Source organism: Salmo trutta, chromosome 8 (genome assembly GCF_901001165.1).
Source record: "Salmo trutta chromosome 8, fSalTru1.1, whole genome shotgun sequence".
NCBI lineage: Eukaryota > Metazoa > Chordata > Actinopteri > Salmoniformes > Salmonidae > Salmo > Salmo trutta.
In genome coordinates this window covers 15,979,051-16,004,529 of record NC_042964.1, presented here as the reverse complement: position 1 = coordinate 16,004,529, position 25,479 = coordinate 15,979,051, and the positions used below count along the sequence as shown (strand labels likewise).

The following is a 25,479-nucleotide window of genomic DNA, read 5'->3' as shown; positions in this document are numbered from 1 at the left end:
GCCGTTTACTTGTTTTGGCTGCCTTGCATGTGTAAGGAGTATGATTAAACACTTTCAAACACTTGCTTTGTCAACTGCCGCCTACTTAGGCATAATTCATTTTGCGCTGTTCTCTTTTCCTGCCACCACGACTTCCCCCCTTTTCTCTCCTCCATGTAAAATGTTCCCTTTTCATTTCCATTCTTGGAGCTGACAAAAAGGTCATAGACAGAATGGACAATATCTTTAATGTTTAAACACTTGTACTGCTAGATACTCCACTGAAGAACGAGGTTTGATGAACTTAATTAATTACATGCTGCAATTTCCGGAGCCCATTCATACAGTACAATACAAATGAAAAATGCTATATTTACCGCAGAGTTCTATGTAAATGCGGGCGCCGCTAAAATAATAGTCTGCGACAACTGAAAAGCCTCTAAATGAGATAATCCCGAACACACACACTTTCTCTCGGACTGTAATTGTGTGTGGCAGCTGGTAGTATTTTTTCTGTGAACACACGCCAAACAATAGAGAAAAGTCATTAAGTTCACAATGTTCTCCACAGACTACGAGTTAACCACACGCTCAAATTTGGTGAAACAAAGAAGATAATATATTTACATGGCTACAAACACCAAAACACAATTATAGTGTTTTCAGATTCACTGTAAAAAAAACGGATTAATTTTATTACATTTAATTTGAGGGCAGACTGGCTAGTTGGCATATTTGGTATTTGGTATTTTATTAGGATCCCATTAGCATTTGCAAAAGCAGCAGCTACTCTTCCTGGGGTTCACACAAAACATGAAACATAATACAGAATTACATAATACAGAACATCATTAGACAAGAACAGCTCAAGGACAGAACAAAACACAGTACATTTTTAAAAAGGCACACGTAGCCAACATATCAATGCATACACACATACTATCTATGTCAAACAGGGGAAAGGCATTGTGCCACGAGGTGTTTCTTTATCTGCTTTTTGAAACCAGGTTTGCTGTTTATTTGAGCAATATGAGATGGAAGGAGGTTACATGCAATAAGGGCTCTATATAATACTGTACGTTTTCTTGAATTTGTTCTGGATTTGGGGACTATGAAAAGACCCCTGGTGGCATGTCTGGTGGGATAAGTGTGTGTGTTAGAGCTGTGTGTAAGTTGACTATGCAAACAATTTGGGATTTTCAACACATTAATGTTTCTTATAAAAAGAAGAAGTGTTGCAGTCAGTCTCTCCTCAACTCTTTGCCAAGAGAGACATGCATAGTATTTATATCAGCCCTCTGATTACAATTAAGAGCAAAATGTGCCGCTCTGTTCTGGGCCAGCTGCAGCTTAACTTCTTGGTGACAGGGGGCAGTATTCGGAAATTCAGATGAATAACGTGCCCAAATTAAACTGCCTGCTACTCGGGCCCAGAAGGTAGGATATGCATATTATTAGTAGATTTGGATAGAAAACACTCTGAAGTTTCTAGAACTGTTTGAATGATGTCTGTGAGTATAACAAAACTCATATGGCAGGCAAAAACCTGAGAATAAATCCAACCAGGAAGTGGTTTGTAGTTTTTCAAGTGATTCCCTATCCAGTATACAGTGTCTGTGGGGTCATTTTGCACATTTTCACCTAAGGCTTCCACTAGATGTCAACAGTCTTTAGAACGTTGTTTCATTCTTCTACTGTGACTGGGGAGAGAATAAGAGGTCCTGGAGTCAGATGACTGAGAGAATGACATGAGTTCAGTGGCGCACCCTCCCGTGAGAGTTAACTGTGTTCCTTTTCTTTTTTGAAGACAAAGGAATCGTCCGGTTGGAATATTACTGAAGATTTATGATAAAAACATCCTAAAGATTGATGCTATACATCGTTTGACATGTTTCTATGAACGTAAATAGAACTTCTTTTGACTTTTCGTCGTGACATTTTGCGCGCGCTTCCTGCATTTGGAGTAGTGGACTAAATGCGCCAACAAAAAGGAGGTATTTGGACATAAATTATGCACTTTATCGAACCAAACAAACATTTATTGTGGAACTGGGATTCCTGGGAGTGCATTCTGATGAAGATCATCATAGGTAAGTGAATATGTATAATGCTATTTCTGATTTTAGTTGACTCCAAAATGGCGGGTATCTGTATTGCTTGTTGTTGTTGTCTGAGCGCTCTACTCAGATTATTGCAAAGTGTGCTTTCACTGTAAAGTTTTTTTGAAATCTGACACAGCGGTTGCATTAAGGAGAAGTGTATCTATAATTCTTTGAATAACAGTTTAATATTTTATCAACGTTTATGATGAGTATTTCTGTAAATTGATGTGCTCATTCACCGGAAGTTTTGGGAGGCAAAACATTTCTAAACATTACACGCCAATGTAAAATGGGGTTTTTGGAAATAAATATGAACTTTATCGAGCAAAACATACATGTTTTGTGTAACATTAAGTCCTATGAGTGCCATCTGATGAAGATCATCAAAGGTTAGTGATTCATTTTAGCTGTATTTCTGTTTTTTGTGACGCCTCTCCTTGCTTGGAAAATGGCTGTGTGGTTTTTCTTGTCTCGGCGCTGTCCTAACATAATCTAATGTTATGCTTTCGCCGTAAAGCCTTTTTGAAATCGGACAATGTGGTTGGATTAACGAGAAGTGTATCTTTAAAATGGGATATAATATTTGTATGTTTGAGAAATTTGAATTATGAGATTTTTGTTGTTTTGAATTTGCCGCCCTGCTATTTCACTGGCTGTTGAATAGTGTGTCCCACGGGTGGGACGCTAGCATCCCACATTTCCCAGAGAGGTTAACTAGGTCTTTCCTTGCAGCACTGGACCACAAGAGTGGACAATCAAGATTAGACAAAACTAGAGCCTGCAGAACTTGCTTTTAGGAGTGTGGTGTCAAAAAAGCAGAGCATCTCTTTATTACAGCTAGACCTCTCCCCATCTTTGCAACCATTGAATCTATACCTTTTGACTATGACAGTTTACAATCTAAGGTAACGCCAAGTAATTTAGTCAACTTGTTCAACAGCCACACCATTCATTACCAGATTCAGCTGAGGTCTAGCACTTAGGGAGTGATTTGTACCAGATGCAATGCTCTTAGTTAAGATGTTAGATGTTCAGGACCAGTTTATTACTGGCCACCAATCCCAAAATAGACTAACTCTTTGTTAAGGGTTTCACTGACTTCATTAGCTATGGTTGCTGATGCGTATATGGTTGAATCATCAGCATACATGAACAAACATGCTTTGTTTAATGCCAGTGGCAGGTCATTGGTAAAATAGTAAAGAGTAGAGGCCCTAGAGAGCTGCCCTGCGGTACACCACACTTTACATGTTTGACATTAGAGACACTTCCATTCAAGAAAACCCTTTGAGTTCTATTAGATAGATAGGTCTGAATCCACGATATGACAGAGGTTGAAAAGCCATAGCACCTAAGTTTTTTCAACTATAGGTTAGGGTCAATAATAGCAAAGGCTGCACTGAAATCTAACAGTACAGCTCCCACAATCTTCTTATTAGCAATTTCTTTCAACCAGTCAATCAGTCATTTGTGTCAGTGCAGTACATGTTGAGTGCCCTTCTCTATAAGCATGCTGAAAGTCTGTTGTTAATTTGTTTACAGAGAAATAGCATTGTATTTGGTCAAACATATGTTTTTGTGAAGCAACTAGCTTGCCTATTCAATTGCATGAGAAATGCACAGGGCCTGTGCGGTGCACATATTAGGTCGTACATGCTGCATCAGACATCCAAAAGAAAACTGCATCCAACATGCTAAATGCTAATCTTAAAATATCTGATGTAGCATATGTCCTAATATGTACACCGACCTACACATAAAACAGACCATCAACCATAGCGGTATATGATACACTATTAACAGTGTAATATTTAATTCTATGCCATCAACAGGGATTTTGATATGCATCATATTCATGCCAACATGTTCTCAATCCACCCTAACACTCAAACTTGTCTTTTCTTTCCAACACTGACTTGGCTTATAACTACTTTTATCAGGAAAAAAATGTACTTACTATGACTGTGATATTGGTAGTGTCCAAATACCCGTACTAGCGTTCTAAATAGTAGGCATTTTGGGCATGTGAATATTTTTTTTAATGTACAGTGAGGGAAAAAAGTATTTGATCCCCTGCTGATGTTGTACGTTTGCCCACTGACAAAGAAATGATCAGTCTATAATTTTAATGATAGGTTTATTTGAACAGAAAAACACATGTCAAAAATGTTATAAATTGATTTGCATTTTAATGAGGGAAATAAGTATTTGACCCCCTCTCAATCAGAAAGATTTCTGGCTCCCAGGTGTCTTTTATACAGAAAATGAGCTGAGATTAGGAGCACACTCTTAAAGGGAGTGCTCCTAATCTCAGCTTGTTACCTGTATAAAAGACACCTGTCCACAGAAGCAATCAATCAATCAGATTCCAAACTCTCCACCATGGCCAAGACCAAAGAGCTCTCCAAGGATGTCAGGGACAAGATTGTAGACCTACACAAGGCTGGAATGAGCTACAAGACCATCACCAAGCAGCTTGGTGAGAAGGTGACAACATTTGGTGCGATTATTCGCAAAAGAACTGTCAATCTCCCTCAGCCTGGGGCTCCATGCAAAATCTCACCTTGTGGAGTTGCAATGATCATGATAAGGGTGAGGAATCAGCCCAGAACTACACGGGAGGATCTTGTCAATGATATCAAGGCAGCTGGGACCATAGTCACCAAGAAAACAATTGGTAACACACTACGCCGTGAAGGACTGAAATCCTGCAGCGCCCGCAATGTCCCCCTGCTCAAGAAAGCACATATACATGCCCGTCTGAAGTTTGCCAATGAACATCTGAATGATTCAGAGGACAACTGGTGAAAGTGTTGTGGTCAGATGAGACCAAAATGGAGCTCTTTGGCATCAACTCAACTCGCTGTGTTTAGAGGAGGAGGAATGCTGCCTATGACCCTAAGAACACCATCCCCACCGTCAAACATGGAGGTGGAAACATTATGCTTTGGGGGTGTTTTTCTGCTAAGGGGACAGGACAACTTCACCACATCAAAGGGACGATGGACGGGGCCATGTACGATCAAATCTTGGGTGAGAACATCCTTCCCTCAGCCAGGGCATTGAAAATGGGTCGTGGATGGGTATTCCAGCATGACAATGACCCAAAACACACGGCCAAGGCAACAAAGGAGTGGCTCAAAAAGAAGCACATTAAGGTCCTGGAGTGGCCTAGCCTGTCTCCAGACCTTAATCCCATAGAAAATCTGTGGAGGGAACTGAAGGTTCGATTTGCCAAACTTCAGCCTCGAAACCTTAATGACTAGGAGAAGATCTGCAAAGAGGAGTGGGACAAAATCCCTCCTGAGATGTGTGCAAACCTGGTTGCCAACTACAAGAAACGTCTGACCTCTGTGATTGCCAACAAGGGTTTTGCCACCAAGTATTAAGTCATGTTTTGCAGAGGGGTCAAATACGTATTTCCCTCATTAAAATGCAAATCATTTTATAACATTTTTGACGTGTTTTTCTGGATTTTTTTGTTGTTATTCTGTCTCTCGCTGTTCAGCTAAACCTACAAATAAAATTATAGACTGATAATTTCTTTGTCAGTGGGCAAACCTACAAAATCAGCAGGGGATCAAATACTTTTTTCCCTCACTGTTTGTGAAATTGAGAAAATGTATTATGCATTAAATGCCAGGATGTCATTGTCATGATGTGCGCAACTGGTTGAAGGTAAGTCAGGTGCACGAGAGCAGAGATGGGTGATAACAGGCGCACTTTATTCATGCCCAATGAAAACAGCGATAACGCACAAAGTACACAAACGGTACAATAAACAAAACACACGGGTCAAACACATACCCGGCGCAAACCAGCCTGAAGCGAACCACACGTAACAAACAAACAATTTCATACACAGACATGGGGGGAACAGAGGGTAATATACATTTAGTCAGATGAGGGAATGTGAACCAGGTGTGTGGGAACCCAAGACAAGACAAACTGAAAATGAAAGGTGGAGCGGCGATGGCTAGAAGACCGGTGTACGTTGGGGCCCCCTCGATGTCCAAAGGGGGTGGAGGAACCTCCCGCATCTCAGACTCTTGAAGCGGGCCAGCCACCACCGGCCTGAGGATAAGACACATGGAACGAGGGGTTAATACGGTAATCGGGGGGAAGCTGTAACCGGTAACTAACCTCGTTCATTCTCCTCAGGACTTTAAATGGCCCCACAAACCACGGCCCCAGCTTCCGGCAGGGCAGGCGGAGGGGCAGGTTTCGGGTCGAGAGCCAGACCCGGTCTCCAGGTGCGAACACCGTAGCCTCCCTGTGGTGACGGTCTGCGCTGGCCTTCTGGCACAGCACAGCCCGCTGGAGGTGAACATGGGCGGCGTCCCAGGTCTCCTCCGCGTGCCTGAACCAGTCGTCCACCGCAAGAGCCTCGGTCCGACTCTGATGCCAAGGTGCCAGAACCGGCTGGTACCCCAGTATGCACATCACCCCGCTCCTCCGCTCTCTCCACTGGCTTCCAGTTGAAGCTCGCATCCGCTACAAGACCATGGTGCTTGCCTACGGAGCTGTGAGGGGAACGGCACCTCCGTAACTTCAGGCTCTGATCAGGCCCTACACCCAAACAAGGGCACTGCGTTCATCCACCTCTGGCCTGCTCGCCTCCCTACCTCTGAGGAAGCACAGTTCCCGCTCAGCCCAGTCAAAACTGTTCGCTGCTCTGGCACCCCAATGGTGGAACAAGCTCCCTCACGACGCCAGGACAGCGGAGTCAATCACCACCTTCCGGAGACACCTGAAACCCCACCTCTTTAAGGAATACCTGGGATAGGATAAAGTAATCCTTCAACCCCCCCCCCTTAAAAGATTTAGATGCACTATTGTAAAGTGGTTGTTCCACTGGATATCATAAGGTGAATGCACCAATTTGTAAGTCGCTCTGGATAAGAGCGTCTGCTAAATGACTTAAATGTAAATGTTAAATGGGGAGAGGTTAGTAGATGGGTGGCGCAGCAAGTTCTGAGCCATCTCGGCCCAGGGCACGAACGCCGCCCACTCCCCTGGCCGGTCCTGGCAATAAGACCTCAGAAACCTACCCACATCTTGGTTCATTCTCTCCACCTGCCCATTACTCTCGGAGTGAAAACCCGAGGTAAGGCTGATCGAGACCCCCAGACATTCCATGAATGCCCTCCAGACCCTCGAAGTGAACTGGGGACCCCGATCAGACACTATATCCTCATGCACCCCGTAGTGCCGGAAGACGTGTGTGAACAAGGCCTCCGCAGTCTGTAGGGACGTAGGGAGACGGCAGGACTTGGAAAAACGGTCCACAACGACCAGGATCATGGTGTTACCCTGTGAGGGAGGAAGACCGGTGAGGAAATCGACCGACAGGTGCGACCAAGGCCGTTGTGGAACGGGTAAGGTGTGTAGCTTACCTCTGGGCAGGTGCCTAGGAGCCTTAACCTGGGCGCACACCGAGCAGGATGAAACATAAACCCTCACGTCCTTGGCCAAGATGGGCCACCAGTACTTCCCACTCAGACAGCGCACCGTCTGACCGATGCCTGGATGACCAGAGGAGGGTGACGTGTGGGTCCAATAGATCAGCCGGTCACGGTCAGCAGACGGCACGTACAGACACCCAGTGGGACACTGGAGGGGAGCAGGCTCTGCACGTAACGCCCTCTCAATGTCCGCATCCAGCTCCCATACTACCGGTGCCACCAGGCAGGAGGCCAGGAGTATGGGGGTAGGATCCATGGGCCGCTCCTCTGTGTCATACAGCCGGGACAGTGCGTCTGCCTTAACATTCTGGGAACCTGGTCTGAAAGAAATGGTGAAAACAAAACGGGTAAAAAACATGGCCCACCTTGCCTGACGAGGATTCAGTCTCCTCACTGCCCGGATGTACTCCAGGTTGCGGTGGTCAGTCCAGATGAGAAAAGGGTGTTGAGCCCCCTCAACCCAATATCTCCACGCCTTCAACGCCTTGACCACAGCCAACAGCTCCCGGTCCCCCACATCATAGTTTCGCTCCGCCAGGCTGAGCTTCTTCGAGAAGAAGGCACAGGGGTGGAGCTTCGGTGGCGTTCCCGAGCGCTGAGAGAGCATGGCTCCTATCCCAGTCTCGGACGCGTCCACCTCCACCATGAACGCCAAAGAGGGATCCGGATGCGCCAGCACGGGAGCTGAGGTAAACAGAGCCCGTAGGTGACCAAAAGCCCTGTCCACCTCAGCCGACCACTGCAAACTCACCGGGCCCCCCTTCAGCAGTGAGGTAATGGGAGCCGCTACCTGACCAAAACCCCGGATAAACCTCCGGTAGTAATTGGCAAACCCTAACAAACGCTGCACCTCCTTTACCCGTGGTGGGAGTCGGCCAATTACGCACGGCTGAAATGTGGTCACTATCCATCTCCACCCCTGAGGTGGAAATGCGATATCCTAGGAAGGAGAAGGACTGCTGGAAGAACAGGCATTTCTCAGCCTTGACATACAGATCATGCTCCAACAGTCGACCAAGCACCTTGCGCACCAAGGACACATGCTCGGCGCGTGTTGCAGAGTATATCAGAATTTCATCGATATACACCGCTACACCCTGCCCATGCAGGTCCCTGAAAATCTCGCCCACAAAGGCTTAGAAGACTGACGGAGCATTCACCAACCCGTACGGCATGATGAGGTACTCATAATGCCCTGAGGTGGTACTGAATGCTGTCTTCCACTCATATCCCTCCCGGATACGCAGCAGGTTGTAAGCGCTCCTGAGATCTAGTTTAGTGAGGAAGCGCGCCCCGTGCATTGACTCAATTGCTGTGACTATGAGAGGTAGCGGGTAACTGTACTTCACAGTGATCTGGTTAAGGTCTCGATAGTCAATACACGGGCGCAGACCTCCCTCCTTCTTCTTCACAAAAAATAAACTTGAGGAGGCAGGTAAAGTGGAGGACTGAATGTACCCCTGATGCAGAGATTCGGAGACGTATGTCTCCATAGCCGCCGTCTCCGCCTGTGACAGGGGATACACGTGACTCCTGGGAAGTTTGGCGTCTACCTGGAGGTTTATCGCACAATCCCCCAGACGATGGGGTGGTAATTGAGTCCCCTTCTTCTTGGTGAAGGCGAGAGCCAAATGGGAATATTTGGGGGGAATGCGCATGGTGGAGACCTGGTCTGGACTTTCCACCGTAGTAGCACCAACGGAAACCCCTAAACACCTCCTCGAGCACTCTCGCGACCACCCCGTGAGAGCCCTCTATTGCCATGAAACAGTGGGGTCATGACAGGCTAACCAGGGTAGGCCTAGCACCATGGGAAACGCAGGAGAGTCAATGAGGAAGAGACTGATTCTCTCCTTGTGACCCCCCTGCATCACCATGCCCAGGAGAACGGTGGCCTCCCTAATTAACCCTGACCCTATTGGTCGACTGTCTAAGGCATGAACTGGGAAGGGCTTAGCCACTGGAACAATGGGGATCCCTAAACTATGGGCAAATGATCTGTCTATGAAATTGCTAGCCGCACCTGAATCGACGAGCGCCGTATGCTGGCAATGCGGGGAAACTCAGGAAGTTAACTTGCAAAAACAGGTGGGCAACAGAGGGCCCTGGATGAGAATGGTGTAGGCTCACCTGGGGTAATGCCAGAGTGCCCTGCCTGCTGCCTCGACCCCCAGAGGAACCAACCCGACACCGACTGGCAGAATACCCTCTGCGGCCACAGATGGTGCTGTCATGACGTTGGCCTGTGGGTAAGGTTTATGACCCCCCCATAAATACCTTTCTCCCTTCCCCTCTTTCTCTGACCCTACTGAAGGACTTGAATAGTCTGTGTTAAATATAGAGAGTCTGGGAACATCAAACAAATGGGGAAAAGGAACCATAGTTTGATAACAAAACCAGTTGGAAATATGCTTGATAACGTAATGAGTATGTATGTCAGTTCATTGTTATCTGAGACATTATGATTGATGACAGGACGACATAAACTGTACCTGAGAAAGTATACACCCTCTAGTTATCAGAGTCACATGGAATTGTTATGCAATTGAAATGTTTGATATTGAAATTGTTTGTTAGGAGATGAAATGTAATTTTAGCTTCCAAATGAGACAAATTGGGTTTTCATAAGGAAAGTGCCCTGCCCGATCAGTGGCCCAACCCTGTGAAGAGACATGGGGTTATAAACGATGAAACACCTCCTTCCCTCCTCTCCACTATATAAGCCTTTGATGAAAATACATTCACCATGTTCCAGTAGGGGAGGTCTGCAGCCTCTACGTTAGAAGGACAGACACATATCAAGGACAGAACTAAGCCAACCTCGGCGTGAGCTATGGTATGAACTGGTATGAACTTTGAGCTTATTCACTACAGAAGTGATACTTCCTAGCCGTTGAGTTAGCCGCTGCTAACGTGGGCTAGGAAAGGACGGACGACGGATCCAGTCTAACAACCAGACGAAGATACCACCACGTATCCAAGTTACCACCATTGACATTCTTCCACTACAGGAAGATCTGTTGGCCAACCCGGCCAGCATCTACGACCAATCTACCGAAGCGCAGCTCAGAGTAAATATTTATTGCATTTTCCTTTTCCAAATGGGCGGTAATTTAGAATGCATAAGATAATGTATTTACGATAGCATAGCTGCTGTTTCTTTGTTCCTAAGTCTTCCCGCCCTTTCATTCAAGCCCAACCCCCCTTTCCTTTGTGTAACCAGCCATGATACAGGCTCCGTTCACCAGGGCGTTTTCTGTATGACATCATTTGTATTCTGTGTATTTGTAATTCTGTGTGATTAGTTAGGTATTTAGTAAATAAATAATTAAACCCAATTTTGTATTGCTGATTCAACTTGTTAGCCAGGGTTCGTGAAGAATTGACAACTTTCATTATGAGACTGAAAATAAGATAAGGGTTAATATTGACTGCTATCGATGTAAAATATTACTAAGTATTTTAAGAGTTTATTCGGAAGATAACAGCTCTATAAACGTTCTTCTGTGGTGCCCCGACTTTCTAGTTAATTACATTTACATGATTAGCTTAATCAGGTAATATTAATTACAGAGAAATAATTTTATAAGTTAGCATGTCATATCACTTAATCCGGCATAGCCAAAGACACGACAGTGCACTTGAAGGCCCCTCCTCCGGGCTCCCTGAGCACAGCACCTCCCAGCTCCATAGGCACCGGAGCAGTGGTGCTGGGAGATGGAACCGACAGAGCTGCGTCTGAACGTCCGAGGGTAGCCAGCAGGTTATCCAGCCGGATGGACAGGTCCACCAGCTGATCAAACGTGAGGGTGATGTCCCTGCAGGCCAACTCCCGATGGACATCCTCGCACAGGCTGCAGCGATAGTGGTCGATCAGGGCACTGTCGTTCCATCCCGCTCCGGCGGCCAGGGTCCAAAAGTCCAAGGTGAACTCCTGGGTGCTCCTCGTCCCCTGCCTCAGGTGGAAAAGACATTCACCCGCCGCTCTACCCTCGGGAGGGTGGTTGAAGACTGCCCGGAAGCGGCGGGTGAACTCCTCAAAGTGGTCCAGCACTGCATCTCCTTCTACCCACATTGCGTTGGCCCACTTCAGGGCTTTCCCCGAGAGGCACGAGACGAGGGCGGACACAATCTCACGTCCTGAAGGAGCTGAATAGATGGTCGCCAGATACAGTTCCAGCTGCAGCAGGAACGCCTGGCAGCGTGCCGCCGTCCCATCAAACTCCCTGGGAAGGGCGAGACGAATCCCACTGGGACCGGGTGCAGGAGAGGCGAGTAGTGGACACCCCTGTTGTGCTGGGGAGGGCGCTGGAGGGACTCCCTGTCTCTCCCAGCGGGCCATTGTCTGGACGACGCGGTCCATGACGGCGCCAAGATGGTGGAGCATCGCCGTGTGCTCCCGGACGCGCTCATGGACCCCTACAACAGGGGTACCTGCTCCTGCTGACTCCATAACATGTGTGGAATTCTGTCACAATGTGCGCAACTGGTTAAAGGTAAGTCAGGTGCAGGAGAGCAGAGATGGTTGATAACATGCCCAAGGAAAACAGCGGTACACAAACGATACAATAAACAAAGCACACGGGTCAAAGACATACCCGGCGCAAACCAGCCTGAAGCGAACCACACGTAACAAACAAACAATTCCACACACAAACATGGGGGGAACAGAGGGTAATATACATTTAGTCAGATGAGGGAATGTGAACCAGGTGTGCAGAAAACCAAGACAAAACAAATGGAAAATGAAAGGTGGAGCGGCGATGGCTAGAAGACCGGTGACGTCGATCGCCGAACGCTGCCCAAACAAGGAGAGATCTTCATCAGATGACACTCCTAGGACATTATGTTATACAATACATGCATGTTTTGTTCAATCAAGTTCATATTTATATCAAAAAACAGCTTTTTACATTAGCATGTGATGTTCAGAAATCGTATTCCCACCGCAAACTTCTGGTGAACTTACTAAATTACTCATGATAAACGTTGACAAAATACATAACAATTATTTTAAGAATTATAGATACAGAACTCCTTTATGCAATCGCTATGTCAGTTTTTAAAATAGCTTTTCGGCGAAAGCACATTTTGCAATATTCTGAGTACATAACTCAGCCATCAGGGCTAGCTATTTTGACACCCGCCAAGTTCGTGCTCACTAAACTCAGAATTAGTATTAGAAAAATTGTATTACCTTTGCTGTTCTTCGTCAGAATGCACTCCCAGGACTGCTACTTCCACAACAAATGTTGTTTCTGTTCCAAATAATCGATAGTTTTGTCCAAATACCCCCGTTTTGTTTGTGTGTTCAGGTCATTATCCAAAGGGTAATGCGCGAGCGCATTTCCAGACAAAGAAATTTAAAATGTTCCATTACCGTACTTAGAAGCATGTCAAATGCTGTTTAAAATCAATTTTTATGCTGTTTTTCTCGTAAAATAGCGATAATATTTCAACCGGACAATGCTGTATTCATTGAAAGAGGAAAAGAAAAAATGGCGTGGTCTCGTGAACACGCATCTCCAATCTCTTTGTCACCAGGCAGTCCACTGACAAACTGAGCTGCTATTATCTGCCCAGAGACAGGAGACGCCTCAATCCGGTTTCTGAAGTCTTTAGAGAGCCAATGGAAGCCTTAGAAAGTGTCACGTAACCCCAAAAATACTTTAGTTTCGATAGAGAAGCAAAAGGAGAACTACAACTTCGCAGACAGGCCACTTCCTGCTTGGAATTTTCTCAGGTTTTTGCCTGCCATTTGAGTTCTGTTATACTCACAGACACCATTCAAACAGTTTTAGAAACTTTAGAGTGTGTTCTATCCAAATCTAATTATATGCATATTCTAGTTTCTGGGCAAGAGTAGTAACCAGATTAAATCGGGTACGTTTTTTTTCATCCGGCCGTGAAAATACTGCCCCCTATCCACAACAGGTTTTAAGATGGATTCACTAACCGTAAGTTGCTCTGGATAAGAACGTCTGCTAAATTCTGAATCTTCCACATTATACAATATACAATGTTGGCCTTTAAATTATAAACAAGGTTAATTGACCGGAAATAACAACAATGATAATAAATTAGACTAATTCAGCTAATAACAAAGACTCACTGTAATACACAGGCTAATTTGATCACTAATAAGAGTTAGTTAGCAATTGATGGAACATTTCAGAACACCACAGAAAGCTATTTTACGTACCAAGTTAAGCAGATGTAACCTTGTTACCATTGGTTACATATCTGAGAGGAAGTCACCGAGTGCAGCTCAGCTCATCAATTAACCGACTAGTGAATCACAGGAAAATAGAGAAACGGTAGAACAAAGCGACTGGAAGGTCAATGTCGTAGGAGATTATAAAACCCAGACTATGTTCTTTCAATTCCCTGTAAGCTACCTTGTAAATTGACAGAATTCACTTTTCAATGAAATTGTCGATGTAATATGAGTTTAAAATTATATAAGGAAGTAGAGACTTTCTTTCTTTGTGGGTAAAAGTTGCCGTGTCATGGGCCTGGTTTCTCACATTCAATATTTATTTGTTTTTACGATGACTGTTCTTGAAGTGTAATACCAATTGTAATGCCAATTGTTTGGCATAGCACACACAAGTGTGACTAAATATCTGTACACTTTGCCACAAACTACCGTCAGTGTTCAATTTATACATTAACTGTTTAGTGTACCAAATGTGTCTTGGGGGTGCCCAATGTTGAAATTCTTTGATTTGCCCCCCTGTCACTTGAACCATGACTATTGTATTCATCCGTTTGGGTGCAACAATGGTTTTAAGGAAACAGCTTTGATGCCAACAACAGAATCTAAAGTTTAACACTATGAACATTCTGGGAAACAGAGGCCTGGCCCTGAATGATATCTATGTGCATCCATTGGAAGGATGGTCATCTGCAGTGAAGGCAGAGGACATCCATTTTGAATCAAGCACAATGCTTCCACACACAACTCTGGGATAACCTATCGAAAAGCCATCTCAATCAGTCTCAGGTACGAACGTCGAGTTCGTTCAGTCACCTGGGCTCACATGACACAAGAGCTTGCCTCCCTACCACTTCCTCAAGTCCACATCCTTAACCGTCCATCTCCTAACTTTCGTCCCCATAAATCACTTCCTTTTGAGTCTCACGCCATCATCTCTTTTGAATTCCCCACCGGCTCTGTTTAAAGAGACTACCTCACGCCACATTCATATAAGCTAACAATGGGAACTGTTTACATGACGGTCAGGCCCTTTGTCAGCCCCACAAGTGACATGAATAGGCAGGAAGAGAGGTGGAACGAGAGGAAGAAGGAGGGAGGAGAGGAGCCACGAAACAAAGGTTGCGTCCCAATTGGAATCCTGTTCCCTTTATAGTGGACTACTTTGGATTAGGGCTCATAGTCAAAAGTAGTGCACTATATAGGAAATAGGATGCCATTTGGGACACACTTTCACTCCACACACACCTCCCCTCGCTAACAAAACAGTCTCATCCGGTATTGACAGTGACTAATGGTATGATCGGTATTGCAGCGAGTTACAGGGGAAGTGTGTTCTAGAATGCGGCAGGTGGTAGGTTTGCACACGGGCGAATAGGAGAAGTGGAGTGGAGTACTTCATGATGGTGCCTTTGGAGTGTAATTAATTCAATGTCGTGGTATCATTCATCGCTGATGGGGTTGCACCATGTCTACACACGTGTTATGAATAAAGATTTGCATCAATATGATTATTAGTGGAACAGAGCTCCAAATAAACTACAAAGAAACAGAAAATCTGAGTTTGTACGTCAACAATTGTCCATCATCTCTGATGAAAAGTAAATGTAAGGTGTCATGTAAATAGATAACCATGTATTGGTTCTGACTCGAAATTAAAATAACTCACAAAACGATACGGACACACACTTTACAGGCTAATAGCAATCTGCCAGCGAGCTAATTGTTATGATAATCTTATTTGATACATAACTAATGAAACCACATTATTAGCATACTAACAAATTAGAAAAAAAAACGAAACCAAAAAAAAATCATAGACATCTCTTTGCCTTTGAGGTTCCTATTAATTTAAAGTGGAAACCGTTATGAGGGGAGACAGGAAGTTCTCATAGCTGGTGTGTGTGTGTGTGTTCTAAACAGATTTTAGTTTACACTACAGAGCATCTCTAAAAGTTGTGACGGGCTCTATCTCCTTGGCAGATAAGACAGATAAGCCCTTCAGATAAGATAAAACATCCACTTTCCTTAAGAAACGTATAATACATTCTAGGTTTGTTGCATACATAGGGACTGAGCATTCATTTTTCTCCTCCACAGATTGAAGAGTTGGTAGTATTATCAAATCTATTTGTCAAACTACTTCCCCCTACGGTACGTAGCCACCTCTTTTTACAATATAATGGATTTTTTCATGACACTACTACACTTAAGGGTATAGAGAACAGAGGCGTAGAGAACTATGGGGTTTGTGTGTGGTCATTACCTGAGCAATGATGCCTTTGCGGCTCCTGCGTGCGTGGTGGAAACGTTTGATGAAGAGGGCCAGGAATTGTCTCCGGATTAGTTCCCATCCCATTATCACACTGGAGCCCTTCCCATTCACATTGGCCACTCTCTCCACATCTAAAATGGAGGGCATACAAAATGTCTACAATAACACAGATGATTCAGTGCATTTTAGGTACAACACAGTGTTCATGAAGTGAACGAAAACCATCTGACAATCTGTTCGGATCTTAGGTTTGTAGGAAGTGAATGAAAATTTGTTAGCCTCTCTCAGAAAAACCCCCCCACAAAATAAGCAATGTGGCCTCTTATCTGTCTAAAAAGTCCAACAAAAGTATTTTTGAAACAAAGCATATGTAATTTGTGAAATAAAATGTGTTTCATAAGTGGGCTTGCTCAGGAAGAAACTGTAAAGGAGATGGGCATTTTCTGATACTATTGCATTGTGTAAAATGAAAACCTCCTGCGTGGAATATGAATTGAAAGGGCTATGGGATTTTGTTTGGCTTTCCAAAATGGAAAGTGTGTGGAAAAGCTGCACCTGTGTGACAAATTGACTCTGTTGCCAACCAAGGAGACAATGGAGCAAGAACTGTCACAATGACTGACCTTTTGCGTCTTCTCCAGTGTTAATTGTCAGAGAGCAGCAAATAATGAGGCTTCGTGAAAACATATGAATGTGTGTGCCAACTTCTTAGGGATAGGCGTCCCGTCAATGGGACAGTTGTAAATCATGCAGCGCCGTGTGCCAGGATTGCAGATTTTAGAGAAACAACAAATGTTGGTACATGTGTCTTATATCGGAAAGCTTAAATTCTTGTTAATATAACTGCACTGTCCAATTTACAGTAGCTATTACTGTGAAAAAATGCCATGCTATTGTTTAAGAAGAGCTCCTAACAACAAAACACTATGTTCACCACGATAGGTCTGATAAATTCACCTCTGAGGGTGAAATGTGTACTTACATTCTGAAATTTTGCTCTGATTTATCATCCAAAGGGTCCAAGAGATAACATGAAGTGTTGTTTTGTTAGATAAAATCCTTTTTCATATCCTAAAAAGGTCCATATAGCATGCACGATCAATTTTGCAAAGAAAGGAACCTGTGAAAATCTAACCCTAAATGTTGTTTCAACCAGTCAAATCACGTTCGTATTTATTCCTCAGAGATCCTAGAACATAACCAGACTTCACTATATCATTAGGTGTGTACTTTAGTATATCCTATAGGACACCAAATTTGGTCAGAGAGCGTCACATTCATGGCGCTCCGATGACATGGGCGGTCTTCACTTGATTAACTGTAACTTTGTCAAATAAGCACCAATCTAGATAGCCAATGAGCTGGGCTTTTCGGGAATATACGGAAACCCCGTATCTGTCGCAAAATTTTGCTGCTAACCTTGTGCGACCGCAAGCCTTTTCCTTTTGGACAAAGTTACAAGAATATGGAGAGTTATGAAGTTATGAAAACTGTGTGTTTTGCAAATGTTGAACTTACAATATGGCTACTAATACTGGAAAAGCTAAATCAAAGTCCAAGTATACAGATTTGACGATATTCTTGCAGAAAAATGTAATGTAAATGTAAATGTCTCCTTCACGATTTACCCAAATGTACCTGGGTGACTTCACACTAAATGTCATGTAGCTTGCTCATACTTCAAGTTATCAATCTGAAACTTTGCACATACACTGAATTACAACCAGAGTGATGGCTGGATTTGGGACCTTTCTGTTGCATTTCAAAGATGGTGGTAAAAAAAAAAGTTTGTTTTTTTCATTGTATTTTCTACTACCAGATATATTGTGTTATATTCTCCTACATTCAATTCACATTTCCACAAACCTCAAAGTGTTTCCTTTCAAATGGTACCAAGAATATGCATTTCCTTGCTTCAGGGCTTGAGCTACAGGCAGTTCGATTTGGGTATGTCATTTTAGGCAAAAATTTGAAAAAAGAGGGCTATCCCTATTAAAATTTTAACTCGGGTTTACGTACCCTCCACTCTGCTTGTGAACTTGGCTTTCACTTCAGCTTCAGTTGGATCATAACATTAGACAGGGAGGGCATAAAGAAAACAGAACATTACCATTAATTTGCAATAACACATCATGTCTCTACCTCAGAATAGGCCTATTTTTTATTTGATATATTTTTCATATTATTGAAAGGTAATTACGCACATACCACTTTTCCCAGTCACTTTGTCTGAAGTGTTCCCGACATTGGTCAGGCTTTGCCGTTGCCGCTTGGATTCCCTTGAACTTCTTGTCTTGTCTCTTACCAAAGGTGCTTTGTTATCTAAAATAATACACAGAAGATCAGTTGTATTGGCATAACCCATTTACCGTTTTGAATACCATACAGAAATAATAGCAACCGCTTGTGGCCTATACAGTGTCATATTACTAGCTGAGGGTAACAATATCAATCATTTGATATGATATCTCACATCAACATGATAAAGATATATCGTGGTATTAGTTTATTCTTCCTGGGCCTTCAACGGTGGATGGGCTTCCAAATGTATTCAAATTGGCTTGGTAGGTTTAGGGTCCCAGAACATTCACGCCTGGCCCAATGGACAATCAAATCAAATCAAAGTGTATTTGTCACGTGCGCCGAATACAACAGGTGTAGATCTTACAGTGAAATGCTTACTTACCGGCTCTAACCAATAGTGCGAAAAAAAGGTGTGTGTGTGTGTGTGTGTGTGTGTAGGTAAGTAAAGATATATAACAACAGTAAAAAGACATTTGAAAATAAGGCTATATAATAGGCTATATAAAGACACCGGTTAGTCGGGCTTATTGAGGTAGTATGTACATGTAGGTACGGTTAAAGTGACTATGCATATATGATGAACAGAGAGTAGCAGTAGCGTAAAAAGAGGGGTTGGCGGGTGGTGGGACACAATGCAGATAGCCCGGTTAGCCAATGTGCAGGAGCACTGGTTGGTCGGGCCAATTGAGGTAGTATGTATGTGAATGTATAGTTAAAGTGACTATGTATATATGATAAAACAGGGAGTAGCAGCAGCGTAAAAGAGGGGTTGGGGGGCACACAATGCAAATAGTCTGGGTAACCATTTGGGGGTAAAAACTGTTGAGAAGCCTTTTTGTCCTAGACTTGGCACTCCGGTACCGCTTGCCATGCGGAGGTAAAGAGAACAGTCTATGACTGGGGTGGCTGGGGTCTTTGACAATTTTTAGGGCCTTCCTCTGACACAGCCTGGTGTAGAGGTCCTGGATGGCAGGCAGCTTTGTCCCAGTGATGTACTGGGCCGTACTCACTACCCTCTGAAGTGCCTTGCGGTCAGAGGCCGAGCAATTGCCATACCAGGCAGTGATGGAACCGGTCAGGATGCTCTCAATGTTGCAGTTGTAGAACCTTTTGAGGGTCTCAGGACACATGCCAAATCTTTTTAGTTCCCTGAGGGGGAATAGGCTTTGTCGTGCCCTCTTCACGACTGTCTTGGTGTGTTTGGACCATTCTAGTTTGTTGTTGATGTGGACACCAAGGAACTTGAATCTCTCAACCTGTTCCACTACAGCCCTGTCGATGAGAATGGGGGCGTGCTCGGTGCTCCTTTTCCTGTAGTCCACAATCATCTCCTTAGTCTTGGTTACGTTGAGGGATAGGTTGTTATTCTGGCACCACCTGGCCAGGTCTCTAACTTCCTCCCTATAGGCTGTCTCGTCGTTGTCGGTGATCAGGCCTACCACTGTTGTGTCGTCTGCAAACTTAATGATGGTGTTGGAGTCGTTCCTGGCCATGCAGTCATGGGTGAACAGAGAGTACAGGAGGGGACTGATCACGCACATCTGGGGAGCTTCAGTGTTGAGGATCAGCATGGCAGATGTGTTGCTACCTACCCTTACCACCTGGGGGCGGCCCGTCAGGAAGTCCAGGATCCAGTTGCAGAGGGAGGTGTTTAGTCCCAGGTTCCTTAGCTTAGAGATGAGCTTTGAGGGTACTATGGTGTTGAACGCTGAGCTGTAGTCAATGAATAGCATTCTCACATAGGTGTTCCTTTTGTCCAGGTGGGAAAGGGCAGTGTGGAGTAATAGAGATTGCATCATCTGTGGATCTGTTTGGGCGGTATGCAAATTGGAGTGGGTCTAGGGTTTCTGGGATAATGGTGTTGATGTGCACCAGCCTATCAAAGCATTTCATGGCTACGGACGTGAGTGCTACGGTTCTGTAGTCATTTAGGCAGGTTGCCTTTGTGTTCTTAGGTACAGGGACTATGGTGATCTGCTTGAAACATGTTGATATTACAGACTCAATCAGGGACATGTTGAAAATGTCAGTGAAGACACCTGCCAGTTGGTCAGCACATGCCCGGAGCACACGTCCTGGTAATCCGTCTGGTCCCACAGCCTTGTGTATGTTGACCTATTTAAAGGTCACACTCACATTGGCTACGGAGAACGAGATCACACAGTCATCCAGAACAGCTGATGCTCTCATGCATGCTTCAATGTTGCTTGCCTCGAAGCGAGCACAGAAGTGATTTAGCTCGTCTGGTAGGCTCGTGTCACTGGGCAGCTCGCAGCTGTGCTTCCCTTTGTAGTCTGTAATAGTTTGCAAGCCCTGCCACATTCGACGAGCGTCGTAGCTGGTGTAGTATGATTCAATCTTAGCCCTGTATTGACGCTTTGCCTGTTTGATGGTTCGTCGCAGAGCATAGCGGGATTTCTTGTAAGCTTCCGGGTTAGAGTCCCACACCTTGAAAGCGGCAGCTCTACCCTTTAGCTCAGTGCGAATGTTGCCTGTAATCCATGGCTTCTGGTTGGGGTATGTACGTACAGTCACTGTGGGGACGACGTCCTCGATGCACTTATTGATAAAGCCAGTGACTGATGTGGTGTATTCCTCAATGTCATCGGAAGAATCCCAGAACATGTTCCAGTCTGTGATAGCAAAACAGTCCTGTAGTTTAGCATCTGCTTCATCTGACCACTTTTTTTATAGACCGAGTCACTGGTGCTTCCTGCTTTAAGTTTTGCTTGTAAGCAGGAATCAGGAGGATAGAGTTGTGGTCGGATTTACCAAATGGAGGGCGAGGGAGAGTTTTGTACGCGTCTCTGTGTGTGGAGTAGAGGTGATCTAGAATTTTTTCCCTCTGGTTGCACATTTAACACGTTGATAGAGATTTGGTAGAACTGCTTTAAGTTTCCCTGCATTAAAGTCTCCGGCCACTAGGAGCGCCGCCTCTGGGTGAGTGGTTTCCTGTTTGCTTATTTCCTTATACAGCTGACTGAGTGCGGTCTTAGTACCAGCATCTGTTTGTGGTGGTAAATAAACAGCCACTAAAAGTATAGCTGAGAACTCTCTAGGCAAGTAGTGTGGCCTGCAATTTATCACAATATACTCTACTTCAGGCGAGCAAAATCTAGAGACTTCCTTAGATTTCGTGCACCAGCTGTTGTTTACAAATATGCACAGACCGCCCCCCCTCGTCTTACCGGAGTGTGCTGTTCTATCCTGCCGGTGCAGCGTATATCCCGCTAGCTGAATATCCATGTCGTCATTCAGCCACGATTCCGTGAAACATAGGATATTACAGTTTTTGATGTGCCGTTGGTAGGATATTCGTGATCGTACCTCGTCTAATTTATTGTCCAATGATTGCACGTTGGCGAGTAATATTGACGGTAACGGCAGCTTTCCTACTCGCCTTCTGCGGGTCCTGACGAGGCATCCGGCTCTTCGTCCTCTGTACCTGCGTTGCTTCCTCTTGCGAATAACTGGGATGTCGCCCTGCCGGGTGTTTGGAGAATATCATGTGAGTCTTGCTTGTTGTTGAAAGAATCTTTGTCTAATCCAAGGTGAGTGATCGTTGTCCTGATATCCAGAAGCTCTTTTCTGCCATAAGATACGGTTGCAGAAACATTATGTACAAAATATGTCACAAATACCACAAAAGAACCCACATAATAGCACAATTGGTTGGGCACCCGTAAAACTGCAGCCATTTCTTCCGACGCCATAATCAGCAAGCAGTCTGGTCTTTAGAGAGCCGTGAAAGGAAAAGCAAACATTCACACAGTTGCAATGATTTTCAAATAAAACCAATACAAACAGATATTGTATGGATATTCCATGTCGGTGCCCGTCACTACATACTGTATATACAGTTGAAGTCGGAAGATTACATACACTTGTTGGAGTCATTAAAACTCATTTTTCAACCACTCCTCAATTTTTTTGTTAACAACTATAGTTTTGGCAAGTCGGTTAGGACATCTACTTTGTACATGACACAAGTAATTTTTCCAACAATTGTTTACAGACAGATTATTTCACTTATAAGTCACTGTATCACAATTCCAGTGGGTCAGATGTTTACATACAAGAAGTTGACTGTGCCTTTATACAGCTTGGAAAATTCCAGAAAACATCATTTGAGTCAATTGGAGGTGTACCTGTGGATGTATTTCAAGGCCTAACTTCAAACTCAGTGCCTCTTCGCTTGACATCATGGGAAAATCAGCCAAGACCTCCACAAGTATGGCTCTTTCCTGGGAGCAATTTCCAAATGCATTGTTAATCTGTACAAACAATAGTACGCAAATATAAACCTCATGGGACCACGCAGCCGTCATAACGCTCAGGAAGGAAATGCGTTCTGTCTCCTAGAGATGAACATACTTTGGTGGGAAAAGTACAAATCAATCCCAGAACAACAGCAAAGGACCTTGCTGGAGGAAACAGGTACAAAAGTATCTATATCCACAGTAAAACGAGTCCTATATCGACATAACCTGAAAGGCCGCACAGTAAGGAAGAAGCCACTGCTCCAAAACCGCCATAAAAAAGCCAGACTACGGTTTGCAACTGCACATGGGGACAAAGATCGTACATTTTGGAGAAATGTCCTCTGGTCTGATGAAACAAAAATAGAACTGTTTGGCCATAATGACCATCGTTATGTTTGGAGGAAAAAGGCGGAGGCTTGCAAGCTGAAGAACACCATCCCAACCGCGAAGCACGGGTCTGGCAGCATCATGTTGTGGGGGTGCTTTGCTGCAGGAGGGACTGGTGCACTTCACAAAATAGATGGCATCATGAGGTAGGAAAAGTATGTGGATATATTGAAGCAACATCTCAAGACATCAGTCTGGAAGTTAAAGCTTGGTCTCAAATGGGTCTTCCAAATGGACAATGACCATAATCATACTTCCAAAGTTGTGGCAAAATGGCTTAAGGACAACAATATCAATTTATTGGAGTGGCCATCACAAAGCCCTGACCTCAATCCTATAGAAAATTTGTGGGCAGAACTGAAAAAGCGTGTGCGAGCAAGGAGGCCTACAAACCTGACTCAGTTACACCAGCTCTGTCAGGAGGAATGGGCCAAAATTCACCCAACATATTGTGGGAAGTGTGTGGAAGGCTACCGAAACATTTGAAACAAGTTAAACAATTTAAAGTCAATGCTACCAAATAGTAATTGAGTGTATGTAAACTTCTGTCCCACTGGGAATGTGATTTAAGAAATAAAAGCTGAAAGAAATCATTCTCGCTACTATTATTCTGAAATTTCACATTCTTAAAATAAAGTGGTGATCCTAACAGACCTAAGACAGGGAATTTTTATTCAGATTAAATGTCAGGAATTGTGAGAAACTGAGTTTAAATGTATTTGGCTAAGGTGTATGGAAACTTCCGACTTCACAAAAAAAGCTAAACCCTAAAAGACCAGGGTTTTTAAGTAATTGTAAGATTTTAGGTAAAAAGCAAAGTATTTTGGTAAATGATCCAAACAAGGAGTTTGCTGTTGATAGTTGGCTGTTGATACACATAATGAGTGACTAATAAATCAGCACTAGGTCAATCAATGGAGTACAGAGAATCACTTCTGTCATCATGAAGTGCTTTGAAAGACTTGTCAAGGATCATATTACCTCCACCTTACTGGCCACCCTCGCTATCACACTATCCCATCTGGACAAGAGGAATACCTATGTAAAAATGCTGTTCACTGACTACAGCTCAACATTCAACAACATAGTACCCTCCAAGCTCATCATCAAGCTGTACATATTTAATTGGGTCCTGGACTTTCTGACGGGCTGCCCTCAGATGGTGAAGGCAGGAAACAACATCTCCACTTCGCTGACCCTCAACACTGGGGCCCCACAAGATTGCGTGCTTAGCCCCCTCCTATACTCCCTGTTCACACACGACTGCGTGGCCATGCACGCCTCCAACTCAATCAAGTTTGCAGATGACACAACAGTAGTGGGCTTGATCACGAACGATGACGAGACAGCGTACAGAGAGAGGAGATGAGGGCACTCAGAGTGTGGTGTCAGGAAAACAACCTCTCGCTCAACGTCAACAAAACAAAGGAGATGATCGTGGACATTAAGGAAACAGCAGAGGGAGCACCCCTCTATCCACATCGAAGGGACAGCAATGGAGAAGGTAGAATGTTTTAAGTTCCTCGGCGTACACATCACAGACAAACTGAAATGTTCCACCCACACAGACAGGAGGCTGAAGAAATGTGGCTTGTCACCCAAAGCCCTGACAAACTTTTACATATGCACAATCGAGAGCATCCTGTCGGGCTGTATCATAGCCTGGTACGGCAACTGCTCCGCCCTCAACTGCAAGGCTCTCCAGATGGTGGTGCGGTCTGCACAACGCATCACGGGGGCAAACTACCTGCCCTCCGTGACACTTACAGCACCCGATGTCACAGGAAGGCCAAAAAGATCATCAAGGACAACAACCACCCGAGCCACTGCCTGTTCACACTGCTACCATCCAGAAGGCGAGGTCAGTACAGGTGCATCAAAGCTGGGACCGAGAGACAGAAAAACAGATTTTATCTCACCTTGCTAAACAGGAATCACTAACTCAGAGAGGCTGCTGCCTACATTGAGACCCAATAATGGCCACTTCAATAAAGAAACACTAGTCACTTTAAACAATGACACTTTAAATAATACCACTTTAATAATGTTTACATATCTTACATTACTCATATCATATCTATATACTGTATTTTATACCATATATTGCACCTTGCCTATGCCGCTCGGCCATTACTCATCCATATAAACTCAGCAAAAAAATAAACGTCCCTTTTTCAGGTCCCTGTTTTTCAAAGATAATTCGTAAAAAATCACAATAACTTCACAGATCTTCATTGTAAAGGGTTTAAACACTGTCTCCCATGCTTGTTCAATGAACCATAAACAATTAATGAGCACCTGTGGAACAGCAGTTAAGACACTAACAGCTTACAGATGGTAGGTAATTACGGTCACAGTTATGAAAACTTAGGACATTAAAGAGGCCTTTCTACTGACTCTGAAAAACGCCACAAGAAAGATGCCTAGGGTCCCTGCTCAAGGAGGCATGAGGACTACAGATGTGGCCAGGGCAATAAATTGCAAAGTC

At 44.2% G+C, this 25,479-nt stretch overlaps 1 protein-coding gene across 2 annotated transcripts in view; it reads right to left on the bottom strand.

Moving 5' to 3' along the window:
* LOC115198266 (ATP-binding cassette sub-family A member 1) overlaps nucleotides 1-25,479 on the bottom strand; it is a 291,299-nt gene that overhangs the window by 128,374 nt on the left and 137,446 nt on the right. For both annotated transcript variants that reach the window (XM_029760119.1, XM_029760120.1), the window contains 3 exons: nucleotides 18,247-18,360; nucleotides 18,058-18,093; nucleotides 16,030-16,169 (listed from right to left, as the gene is read on the bottom strand). In XM_029760119.1, the coding sequence (XP_029615979.1) occupies nucleotides 16,030-16,169; nucleotides 18,058-18,093; nucleotides 18,247-18,360 (290 nt within the window). The remainder of the gene's footprint in view (nucleotides 1-16,029; nucleotides 16,170-18,057; nucleotides 18,094-18,246; nucleotides 18,361-25,479) is intronic.